The sequence below is a fragment of the Zosterops lateralis genome, assembly GCF_965231275.1.
Source record: "Zosterops lateralis genome assembly, chromosome: 2".
Classification (NCBI taxonomy): Eukaryota; Metazoa; Chordata; class Aves; order Passeriformes; family Zosteropidae; genus Zosterops; species Zosterops lateralis.
This window is the reverse complement of record NC_139763.1, coordinates 109,875,237-109,887,888: the sequence shown is the minus strand read 5'-3', so window position 1 is coordinate 109,887,888 and position 12,652 is coordinate 109,875,237. Positions and strand designations below refer to the sequence as shown.

The 12,652-nt window shown below is 35.7% G+C and overlaps 1 protein-coding gene across 3 annotated transcripts in view; it reads right to left on the bottom strand.

Moving 5' to 3' along the window:
- Positions 1-12,652, bottom strand: part of GBE1 (1,4-alpha-glucan branching enzyme 1) — a 135,752-nt gene that overhangs the window by 34,774 nt on the left and 88,326 nt on the right. For all 3 annotated transcript variants that reach the window (XM_083854626.1, XM_083854624.1, XM_083854625.1), the window contains exons 10-12: positions 12,322-12,420; positions 9,667-9,777; positions 6,717-6,888 (exon numbers count right to left, since the gene is read on the bottom strand). In XM_083854626.1, the coding sequence (XP_083710752.1) occupies positions 6,717-6,888; positions 9,667-9,777; positions 12,322-12,420 (382 nt within the window). The remainder of the gene's footprint in view (positions 1-6,716; positions 6,889-9,666; positions 9,778-12,321; positions 12,421-12,652) is intronic.

Below are 12,652 nucleotides of genomic sequence, written 5' to 3'. Positions count from 1 at the left end.
ATGAGGTAAATCTGTTTATTTTAAACTTATTTGAACTTAAGGTCAAGAGAATTAAAAAAAATGGAATTTAGTCTTTAGATCTATCTTAATTATTTTTTCCATAAAAGATAGCTAAGTAAAACTAATCAATAACATGTGTAAATAGTTCAATTATAATTTATTGTAAAGAAATTCTGAATCTTATAGCTGTGGAGAGAAAAATAACAAACAACTACAACAGGAGAGAATAACAGCCATGTCCTGTAGAGTCAGAAATCCAGGTGTGAAAAAAGCTTTTTCTAATTATATGACTTTGTCATAATTTCTGTAATAAATTACATTTTTTAACAACTGAAAAGAAAAATTCCTCTAAAAACCTGTGCTGAAAGTTATAGTACATAGTATAGTTATAATATATAGTTTAGAGTTATATAAAATTATAGTTTATAGAGGCCTATTTGTGTTCTTCAAAACAACAATAAATAAAACAACAATAAAGCAAAAATGAAGCCTGTCATACAAACAGAAACAGAACTCTTGCAACTCTAATAACTTAAAGATTTATTTTGCAACTTTGTTCATTATTCTTTAATAAGCCCTCACATCCCATCAAGTATTATACCAGCAGACAGGGCTGCATGCACTCACACATTGACAGTGGAGATGTCACAAGTCTGAACTGAGACAGTAGAGGAAGTTTCAACAACAGTGTCCCATGGTTAAATGATGCTACTAAGCACAATGACAAATAAATTTAATAAAATAAAAATAAGTCCCATCCTTAAAAAATCCTCATAAACCAACACCTTGTAACTGATGCACAATGTCAGAATACCTTGATGTCTTCACTGGTAATGTAGTCATAGTCAATACCCAGCAGATGTGGGTTCAAACTAAGGAAACATCAGCATTACTCTGAGTGAAAAACAAAGTGCCACTCATGCCAGCTACCTCGATTAAGACTTTTCCCTCTACAATCCTGGAAATCCCACCTGGATTTCACTTCACAAACACAGCTGCAGCAACTGTTGGTTCTCAAGCAGTTCTGAGGATGCTGCTGACTGCGATGGTTTCTCTTTCCAGGTTTCTGCCTTGAGAGGTCACAGTGTGGACATGGATGCACCATCACATATAGATTGCTGTCACTAACAATTTCGTTTGTGTATGTAAATAGCATACACACGTCTGTAGTCCTTTATTCCCTACACTTTCAAGGAGGATGTACAACCAAACCCCACAACAGGTTCCTAATATTTGGACATACTTAATTTGTGAAGAGAGGCAAGATAAGACAGGTCTGTTTGTGATTTAGTTCTAAATTATGAGCCAGTCTCTCTCTTTAATTGTTTTTCTCCCAGTTACTCTAATGTGTTTTGAGCAAGTGTGGAAATGAAACTTGCTTCAATCAACTCTAAATGAATAAATATTAAAAGTTTGCACCTCTAGACCTTGCAGAAGAGACTGTCAAAGTGATTTATGAGGCCTAATATATAAGTTTGGATTTTTCCCACTGCCACTGCCCAACCCAAGCTGTGGGTGGGGTTGCATATGGGGTATTATGCAACCAAGTTGTAGGTGGTCTATCACTAAGTGTCTGAGAAACTGTAGGCGAGATTTCACATTGCACTCTTGTTTTCTACTTGAAAGTGAACATAATTGTTTTCTGTCAGGCTGCCATGGAATTAAAGCACCTGCTAGAACTGGCAGCATATTTGTCACCTATTCTAGGCAAGCATATTAAGAAGGATGACTCCAAACTACCTCTACTAAAGCTGCAGTCTGTACCAAGTGAGCACTTCAAGATTGCTCATCAAGAGGATTTGACTGAAGTCAAATCTGAGCGAGTCTGAAGAGCATATGCTGTCCCCAAGGCCACTCTTTAGATGATGGTCAAAAAAATCACCCTGTAACAAGTGCTCAGATGTAAGAAACATAAGAAGGTGAACAGAAAAAAGTGTAAAAATGTAAAATGCCAAAGAGAATCAAACTCCCTTAGGTTTAAGCTAAATACGCTCGTTCTCGATACAATTCCTTTTTCATCTACAATAAGTAGCAATAAAAATAGTAGTTCAGATTCTGTTTAAAGTAACATTCCTATTTATATTGTCAGCTAGGCTGCACCATTTTTATTTCAGGTTTTTAAATTATATTATTAAAGAAAAAGGTACACACCTTTCTCACATTCGTATTGGTGCTACTGATATAGTTTTTGTACTGTTCCTTTTCTCGTTTATTAATATTTTTTCAAGAGCCTGCTGTTATGAAATTCCTTGGTTTAAAAATAAATAACTGAAAAAAAAAAAAGTAAGTTTCTCTCTAAAATACTCCAAGGAATAGATGATGAATAGCATTTTACTTTTAAGGGCAAAGGAAGAACAAGGTCTTATTACAAGAAACTTTGTGCATGCAAGAAAAACAAGGACAAGAGAAGGTGGATAAAATTGCTGTGTAAATGAACTAACAAGTGGGAAAGAGGAAATTTAACAGACAAATTAGATAGTAGTGAAACAGGTGAAACAGGTGAAGGTCAACCCAAACAGTAACATCATCAGTCAATGCTCATGATTGCAAAAAATGTTCTAGTTACTTCAAATAACTTCCTATATATATATATATATATATATTTATATAGTCTAAAAAATTGTTTTTCAGGGAGTGAAACTTGGTCTCTAGAGTCTTAATTAGAAGTTGTTTTACTACAGGAGAGTCATGAAAAATAGTGCTAGAGGTTCATGTAGGAAATAATCTCCATTTAAATCAATAAATTTGAGCTTAAGCCAATTAAAAAAAAAAAAAACAAAAACAAAAAAAACAAACAAACAAACAAAAAAAACCCAAAAACAAACCAAACAAAAAAACAACCAAGGAAATGATTGTTAGCAAGTTAGCAAGATGAAAAGCAAGACCCTACAGTGTCATAAAACAGTAAGTATTTGAGCTAGGAAGGATCTCAAGGACCCAAAATGCTATTTAAGCCCTTTGGGTGTGCATGTTTGGGGCAATAAAAGAACGACTCTTGCTTGTCTAAATCTAGACACATGGACATATCTTGCAAGATAAGGAGAGACTATGGAAACAAATCCACTGAAGAACTGGCACAGTTTTTTTACAAGTCCTGCAGAGTTCCCCCAAGTGCAGGGCACATTCAATGTACAAGAAAATACAAAAGGAATATTTAAAGAACAACATTTACCATCATCTACAGCTTGCCTTCAGGGGCAGAATAAAAAATGAAGCAAAAAGAAAATACAAGGATGTAGAGACAGAACAGTTTTGTAGTGCTAAGGTCAAGTACTATTTTCAGGAAATATGTGTGAGTCTTTACACTGAAGTTAAACATTGCTGAGTAACAACAGTGGTATCTATTTTCATGCTGAGACCAAAAGATTCCTGTAATACTCTAGAAGTCTTACAACAACTTCTATTAGTCCTTACTAATAGAGTCCTAAACACTAAGTCCTTGTTTAGTGCTCGAGAAATTATGCTCAATCTCAATCCCTCTTTGATTTTTTGTAGGCGACTAAAATTGACAATTAAGAATTTTAGTTGGACACAAGGTTTTTATTTTGGATTTGTTTTCAAATCCTGATGTTAGGGAGGGCAGAGATCTATGCCCTAAATATTTTTTTGCATACACTTTTCTGGTTTCAAGTTAATTAGATGTGTATGGTATTTCCATATCACCACAACTATAAACAATAATACTTGAGTAGGAAGAAAGTTTTTTCTTATTATTTATAATCAAAAAGACTACTTTCACTATTTAATATACACACATTGTAACTGCTTGAGCCTATAAATGTCATTAAAGTTCAGACATTCAAAAGTGCATTGTCTATGTCAAGGCCTTAAAGAAAATTAGTAAATAAAGAAACCTCTTAAGAGGTTTTAATGTGGTCCTGATTAAAGCATTGTGCAGAAGAATTTGCAGAGGAATTTTTGGGACTTCCTAAAATTCTGTGACAATTTCTGACTGGTAACTAGCCCATCTCAGTATTAAAATCTATCTAAAACAGGAGCTGAGTTGCACAAACTACAGCTACATTGGGATTGTTGCTCTCTACCTGCTCTGAAAGAAGAGAATTTAGACACAGCAAAAGCTTCAAAACAATTGCCACTATTTTACTATTGCTACGAAACAAACTGGCCTTTCAGAGAGTGCATTCACTGCTGCAGGACACTTATCATTTTTATTCTCATTTTCAGCCAAGCATATGGAGTTTTTCCCTTCCCAGGTTAAGTCTTCCATGCTAAATGCCCAAGAGATCACCTGGAAAGCTGCACATAAAGCTAAAACACAGACTGGAGAAAAGAATACTCCCAAAGGTTTTTGTTACAAGGGAACCAATTTACTGAAACAACAGAACTCTCCTATTCACATTTAAGTTTGCACACAATTCAACTGCCAGTACTGGGATATAAGCGAATGGGAAGAAAAATAAAAGCCTCCAGTGAAAATTAAACATTCAGAAATGTGAAAAATAAGAGTAACAACTTTCAGGATTTTTGCAGTGGTTTCTTAGAGATACAAGTAAGGAGGACAGAGAACCATCCAGTGTGAAAAGTGAGAAAGATGAGGGAAAGATGAAAGAAATCAGTGTTTGATGCACAACTTCTTTCAGCAGGAATCTGCTTGCACGTATGGAGCCCAAAGGATGCTCCAACACATGCGTAATCAAATATGATTCCACATCTTCAAAGAGAAATTACAGGCTATATTTGAGAATACAGATTTCCACTCCTGACACAACATGTTTTAGATGAGGGTTGTTTTTCGTTAAGGTGAGCAAAGCATTCAGAAAGCAGGGTGTTTCTTTGCTGGGCTTTCAGAGACATAAAGTACAAGATTCTGAATGGAAGGACCTAGGGAAGCACAGAGGCACCTGGAATGCCTTCCCCAGGGGTTGTGAAAGAAGATTTTCACTCCTTCACCCACCCTACAGGAAGCTTCTCTTTCTTACCTTTGGCATTCACACAAACCTGCAAGTTAAAGAACCCATTTGTCACTGTATTTACTTAATTAGACAGCATGCTGCAACATGCATTTTAAGTCCACAGGACTGCCAGCATTCTGAATTTATATGTTTTCTCCTCCAACATTTATTGCAATCTTTTCACCTTTTACATTTAGCAAACTATAATGTAGTTACTGAACCATTTGCAGTACTCAGAGATACCCAATATTAATTGCTCAATCAGCCAGCATTGACACACTGGATTTAACATGCCACATTGCATTACTGATTATATTTCTAATCTTACTGAGTCAATCTGGAGCAAAGACACCTGCAGTTTAGCTGGAGTATTTAGTAAACACCTGTCTCCTAAATACTTGTTACTATTGTAGTATCACTAGTTTGACTGGAAGCATACACCTCACACCTTGAACACTTTGGTGCCTGATTGCACACTTCATAAATATTTATTTCATTAAGTCTTCCTCACCCTCGAGGAAAAAAAAAAAAACAAAAAAACAAAAAGCCAAAAAAACCTCCTGCATTTTATTGGAAATAATAGTTTTACTAGTATTGCAAATAGTGAATTTGTTTGCTCTATACTGAAATTGCTTCAATTCTTTTTAAGAAAATCAACACAGTATTTTCTGAGTTTTCTCCTAACATAGAGAAAGAGAATATTAAACTTAAATCCAGTGTCACCACTGTCTTACATTCTCCAGGTTTTTAATCAGAAAATATGATGTTAAATATGTCACTACGGAAAAGGGGCAACATACACCCAACTGTCCCTTTAAACTTTATATAAAGCAACACTTAACCACAAAAATAGAAGACAATACTAGGCTAAATTTTCTATAATTTTCAAGTGTTGCATTATCAGAAAACTGAGATGGTGATTTTGTAGCAGGCTTTCAGGCTTTTGGTTCCCCATGAGGCTATCACAAATGCTATGCAGAACTTGTCAGACCACATTACAAAATTTTTACTGTAAAGTAAAAAAAACCTGTAAAGTAATAACTATTTTGCAAAGAAATTAAATTAATGAATGTGGCAAAAAACAGACAACATAAATACCTTTGGAATTTTGGATAAACCTAAAAATATTCAACTTCTAAGATGACTACATGAAATTGTAAATTGCTGATTAAATTAGACTAACAACTGAGCTTTCTTGCAGCAACTGTGCTTAGGAAGTAACACAACAGTTTTATTTTACAGTTTATGGACCAGAAGAAAGCACCACTAATTCTTACAATTTCTGTGCTTTGATAGCAGAATGTAGTTCCTGTGTCTGTGATTTGTCCTTGCCTACCTCATTAAGCACTGAGAAGCAATGAAATAGGTCAACTGATTCCAGACTACTTCCTAACAATTAATAACTGAGATAAGGCCAGAGCTATCTTCAGCAAATTCATTGTTACCTCAAAAAATTTAAGAGAATAAAAGAATAGAGATGAAATACAACCCAGCTGCGTGAGACACAGCTCACCACCTGTCAGACTTGCAAAATAACAAATAAAATACTAGTCTGAGCTGTAAAAGTTATTTCTCTTACAGTTAGAAACCATCTTGATTTTATTTTCTTGTCTTATCATACATCTCACAGACAGAAAAAGAATGCATATTACCTTTTGTAATCAATCTATAAAAGCATTTATGCTCCCAATTTCAGCCCTGTGATAAATACCGTGGATATAAGATGATGTCAGATCATTTTATTTCCCTGCCACGCGTCCTGTAGATGAGAAAATGAGAGAGTTTTTCCCTGAGCTCACTTACCCATGAAGTTCAGATAGCTCTCTCCTCCGAGTGCATGAGTAATGAGACGAATCATTTTATGAAGCTGTATGCCGCGGTCGATGACGGGCGTCAGCGGCATCAGCACGCTCATGTTTGTGTACATCTCTGCATCCATCAGGCGGAAGGCCAGGGTCTTGTCACCAACCAGGGCCTGCAACAGTTCACAAAGACACTAAAGAAACAACCCTTGGGTGGAACAGAAGTGTTTCTAGGTTTTGGTTTTTTTTTAAAAATAGGTGGTCGTATCATAGGGGGAGGACTTGCAAGATCACTGATCCAGTCCCTGTTCCTGAAGGAAACATCCTGCCACTGCCTGTGATCATCAGGTCATGGTGACCCCACATTCTGATCACTGCATCTATGCATTGTGTTGATGTACAATACAGATCTGGTCTGCTGCCAGAAACTGAGGCAGGGATGTCCAAGAGCTGAGCCTGGACTGGATGTCAGCCCCAGTTGTCTGCTTTGCCCTTGCAATTCTCCCCATTGTTACTGGACTATGGGATTGAGTGTATTTAGTAACAGACTAGCAGCTATCTAACCCCTGGTCCTACATTTCACTTCATTGGATCCAACTGCAGAACTACTTCTAAGAACTTTTTCACCTACACATATCAAATATCAGCATCAACTCAAAGTCACAACTGACCTACCATTCTGGAATTTTTATAGGAAACACAGAAAATAAGAAAGCGAACACCTAAAGTAAAAGTTCCAGGAATGTAAAAATAAATGGGTATAAACAAAACTGAGTGAGTATGAAGCACTCACATATATGTAATCAAGAATGTGATTGGTTTTCTGAGATTTCACACAAAAAAAACGGAATTTCTAACTTGCCGTTATTGCTCATTGCTACTTCAGGAAGGCCACAAAATGTATTCAATTTATTAGCAGGCAGGTAGTGGAAAATATTTGGAGCATTTATATTTAAATAGCAGATTTTTGTTCAATTAGCCCAATTCTTGTTTCATACTCTTGAATGAAAAGTTACTAAATTCCAGAGATACAAATGAATTGTAAACAGATCTAGCTGAAAAGCACCATCATCCTTTCATTTTCCAGCTGACAATATAACAGCATATATAGATTACTCCCTTAAGTAAAAAATACTCTATTAAAAAAAAAACAAAACAAAACAAAACAAAATATCCTATGTGGCAATGACAAGACTGAAGACTGCAATGACCAACTATTTTCTGGATTCAGAATGTGACATTTGTTCGTCACCTAATCTTTCCATTGGAAGAGCAGCTAAGTGTTTCCCTATTCTTGTTTTCTGTGGTAGCTGTGATTTTATAAATGGATTTATTTCCACCTTCAATGATCTCTTTGCTACCCCAAAGTATCTTATTCTGTTTAGGTTTTTTTTCTTATGAAAATCAATCCACACTTGCTATTCCTCTCCACATATTTTTTTTTCCAGTTATGCTGTATATCCTTTAAGATACAGGACCAAACCTTTCTCCAACTCTGAAGATGCACACAAACCAGGAAAGACTGCAGTGGCATGCTGATTGTGCTCTTTGCTCTATTCCACTCATCATAATTTGAGGACTGCATCTGCTTTTTTTGACAGCTATTAGCTTTGGAATTGCTATTTTCACACTCTTCTTATAACCACGAGGCCTTGTATTCTGACTGGCAACAGTCAGCTCATAGCCCATCACAACATGTAAGAAACCAGGATTGTACCCTCACATCAGCCACTTCAGGCATCTTCAGACTGAATTATATCTACACTTTTTGTTCCTCTATCCTACTTCTCACATATCAGCCTGATGCATATCTAATCATCATTTCATTTTAATTAAAAATAATGAGATTTTTTTTTTCCCCCCTAAGTATGACATTCTGAACTGGAAATGCAAAGTGATAAGGGAAACAACTCAATTGCTAAAAATCAAGACAAAATAAAAGAGCAGCAATAGTAATGTTATATGCCATGCTTTAGGGTGAAGAATCAGCTTTGATGAAAACAGCTTGTCATAAAATACTGTACATTTCCAAGTAATTTCTGAAATTCTTTATCAGGACCATGCGTTAAATGAACACTGGAACAGACTCTGAGATTAGAATGTAAATAGGTACACAAAATGGATATAATGAATGGTAAATTCAGAATGCTCTTTTAAAGATATACAATTGTTTTGGGCATTTCTGTTGATATTTACTATAGAAAGTACAGGAAATGGAATATCAACCTCTATTATATAAAGGAAAGATAGGTTGCTTAACTAAAACATCAATTTCTAAATAAAAGGTTTAATTCTCAAATTATGTGTTTTCTCACTATTCAGAAACAAGGATTTAAAAGACTGTGGGAGATGAGTGTTATCCAAACTCATCATCACTTTTTCAATTTTCCATAGACAGAACTAATTACAATTGCTGTGTTTTGAACCAAACTGTTGCAGAATATTTCATTTAGGTCTCAAAAGAGGATGTTTTCAACCCTTCCAGAGAGGAAAGACTTTCAGGAAGGGAGAAGTCACAAACAAATTTCATAAACTGGCATATTTTTTATGCTTATTAGAAGTAGTTTCCAGTTTATTTAATGGAAACAGGATTTTCAAAAGCATGGATTATACACCTTCCTATGTTCTATGGCAGGCAAAACAAGTAGCTACAACTCATTTCCTAAAAACAAAACTGAAAGCCAATATTACTCACACACTCCAGGGAGGATTCTTTTACTAAAATGAAGGCTCATACAATAAAAACACAGCAAAACCAAAACGAACAAACAACCTCAAAAAAATCCAAACAAAAAAAAAGTGCAAAACAAGAGCACTAGACCAAGCCTACCCATTTCTGAAATTCTTGCCATCCTCCTCAACTCCTTTCTCATTTAAAAAACAAACAAACAAAACACTAAACTTCTAAACAAGATCTTTGAGTTGGTTATGAACAAACAGCTGAAAAATACCTGGTCATGACTCTCTGCATAAGCAATATATTTTTCTTCATGCCGTCTGTTCGTTAACGTATGCACAATGTTGCCCATATTCCAGTCCTCATCTTTCAGCTCCTTAATTATCTGCAGAAATAAAAGAAAGATCACTGAGAAGTTGTTTTAGCTAAAAACATGCGACATTTATATTGGCACAGAAATTTTCAATGGATTGTGAACTATATTCTCACACTCCCAAGTTTGGAAGTGATGACCTTTCTCTGATAAGTGAAAGAGTTGTTTTTTTCTTCTCAATTTTACCACATAAATATAATACTTACAATAATTTGTTTCTCCTCTGCCTTCCTGGGGAGGCACGGACAACAGGTTTTGCCATTTATTATGTGAATCCTCTGATACAGTGATTAATGTGATTGATAGGACCTGCAAGAGAGCACTGCACCAAAACCAAGGGAGAAATATGTGGGCACAGCCCTACTTGGTTCACAAAATCAGGGAATGCAACCCTGGCATATGGGAGCTTCCAAACAAAGCTTAACCACTGGGCAGTGTGATCCTACTTCCCAATTTTTTAGCAATTTAAATTGAATCCCATTAATAGGAATTTCCTGCCTCATATCACATTATTTCCTTCCTCTGCTAAATCTAGCTCAATCTCAGTGTTTCTTCTTTTTTTTCTACACCACTTTGTAGAACTCCACTGATCACTATGACTTAAATGCATATACACAAATATATAGACATAAAAATAGAAGTGATAAAAAGGCAATAGCACCAAGATGGCCAATATCACACTATAAAATTTAACATTATAATTGTAACTGCCATATACTCCTAAACAGTCTTTTTTTACCCCCTTTCTTTGTTGATTTTTTTTTTTTAGCCCATAAGTTCTGGTTCTGAACACATCAAGGTCCCTATGTAGCATCATATTGCATACTACATCTAACTTGAATCTGAACTAGTACAATTGCTGTGACAAACAGTTTATCTTTCTTACTTTTACAGATTCCTCAGAATTAGTTCACTGAATCTTGGAGATTCCTTCAGTTTTCTAACTTTTAGCAAGTTGCCTAGAAAATTTCCTATCAACAGGTATGCACTTAAAATCCAGAGAAACCAGAGTAAGGAGTCTAGGAGAGATTGATAACAGCTGATAAACTGTTTATCTAAACTTCTCCCTTCCAAACATCTGAGCTTGATTGTTCCCTTCAAGAAACATGGTAACAAACTTTGGCATCACCTCCTCCCCTAACTCCACGTCTCTTCTGTGGTCACTTATTTGCAGTTTCCTTGGCAAGAAGCTTCCAGCCTGCATCACACTAATCCTTGTACAGTCCCAATTGTAACTGACTTGCATTCAACATCCCATCAGTGTCCTATGCTGTCCCGTGTCAAGTACACGTTTAAGCTGGAAAAACTGACATTTTCTCCAGTTAAAGAACAGAATTTACTGCAGCACAGTTATGTTTCCTATGCAAGTACTGTGAATAAAATGAAGCAGACCATATCAGAGGTTGCTAAATTAGATGGCAAATTTTTTGCACTTGTAAAATTCTGCAGTCTGTGTTTTTTTCCCAATGTAACACGAACTTGGTCACTTGCATTTTGCTTACCTAGGGAATTGTTCATCTTGCCTGCCCTGAAGTGTGGTAAGGAACCAAACAAAAAACAACTAACAAAAATCCAAGAAACCCACAAAACTGCATTCCAAGACCTAAATATCTAAATCACACATTCCAAATTGTAATGATGGTGTCTTTGAAAAGCTGTCAAGTTGATCTTCTGAAAAGAGGCTTGACATCTGTTTTTCAATTGGCCTTCTGCCTCCTAGATGCAAAACTGAAAAATGCTGAAGGTAAGCTAATTTTTAAAAATTATTGTTCTTAGCTACACACTGTATTTATTGAAACATTAATGGTCATATAAAACATTTATGGTTTTCAGATCATCAGCCCAAAGGATTTGGGTGTAATCTTCTATTTAACTGAAAAACATTCTCTAAAACATCAATAGAAGCCTTTTCAGATCATTTAATGTTTTATGCCTTTTCTAGTGATTCTCTGTATTAAGGAAAAGGTGATATAAAAACTTATTGTGGTCAGAATATATTAATACTTACAGATTTATATTATTTGTTTTTGTAATCCCCTTGTACCAGTTGCAGGTGTTTGTGTAATTCACCTAGCTTTACTTTGCTTAAACTTTCAGGTCTCTTTATATTCAATGCCAATTTCTATGCCCAGTGTCAGGGGGGTTTATTGCATGTTTTTAGAGTAATTTTTAATTGGTGAGGGTTTTTTTATATTTATATGCATATGGTTATCTTTTTATCTACCTGTTCATATCCAATATAGATTACACATTTTACAGCTGCAGGTCACTTCAAAGAAATTGAGCTTTATGTGTATTGTATGAAGAAAACACTTATCAGCTGGAATGCGAATCCCAGCTCCTAAACTTCCTCATCTGAAACCTACATAACATCTGACAGCTCTCATTTCAGCCTCTAATACCTGTGCTCAAGCCTGTTGGAATTTATTTCAGTGGCACATTAACACAAGAGAAAGCAAAACTTGTCAGCAGGACTCAGAAGTGTTTACGTGTATGCACTGACAGAGAACCGTCCCACTTTGAAGAGCAGAAGGTATTTTTTTAATAAGTTCTGACCTGTATCCACTTGTCTGGAATGGCCATGGCAAGTCGATAGTCAAAGCCCCCTCCTCCCTCTGCCACAGGCCGGCAGAGAGCTGGCATTCCAGAGACATCCTGGAACACACAAAACACCCCACAACGTAATTCCCGCAGCACTGCAAATATTACTGCATATTTCCCACCATATAGTAATACTGATAGACATACACTCTATAAACAGCTTCACAGATTGTCCTGGTTAAGAGAGAAAAGAATAAACTTAAATCAGCTATTACTACACCCAGATGTGCTGTTTGAATGCAAAAGTTACAATGAAAAGCATTATGACTTTTCTCATCAAATACTC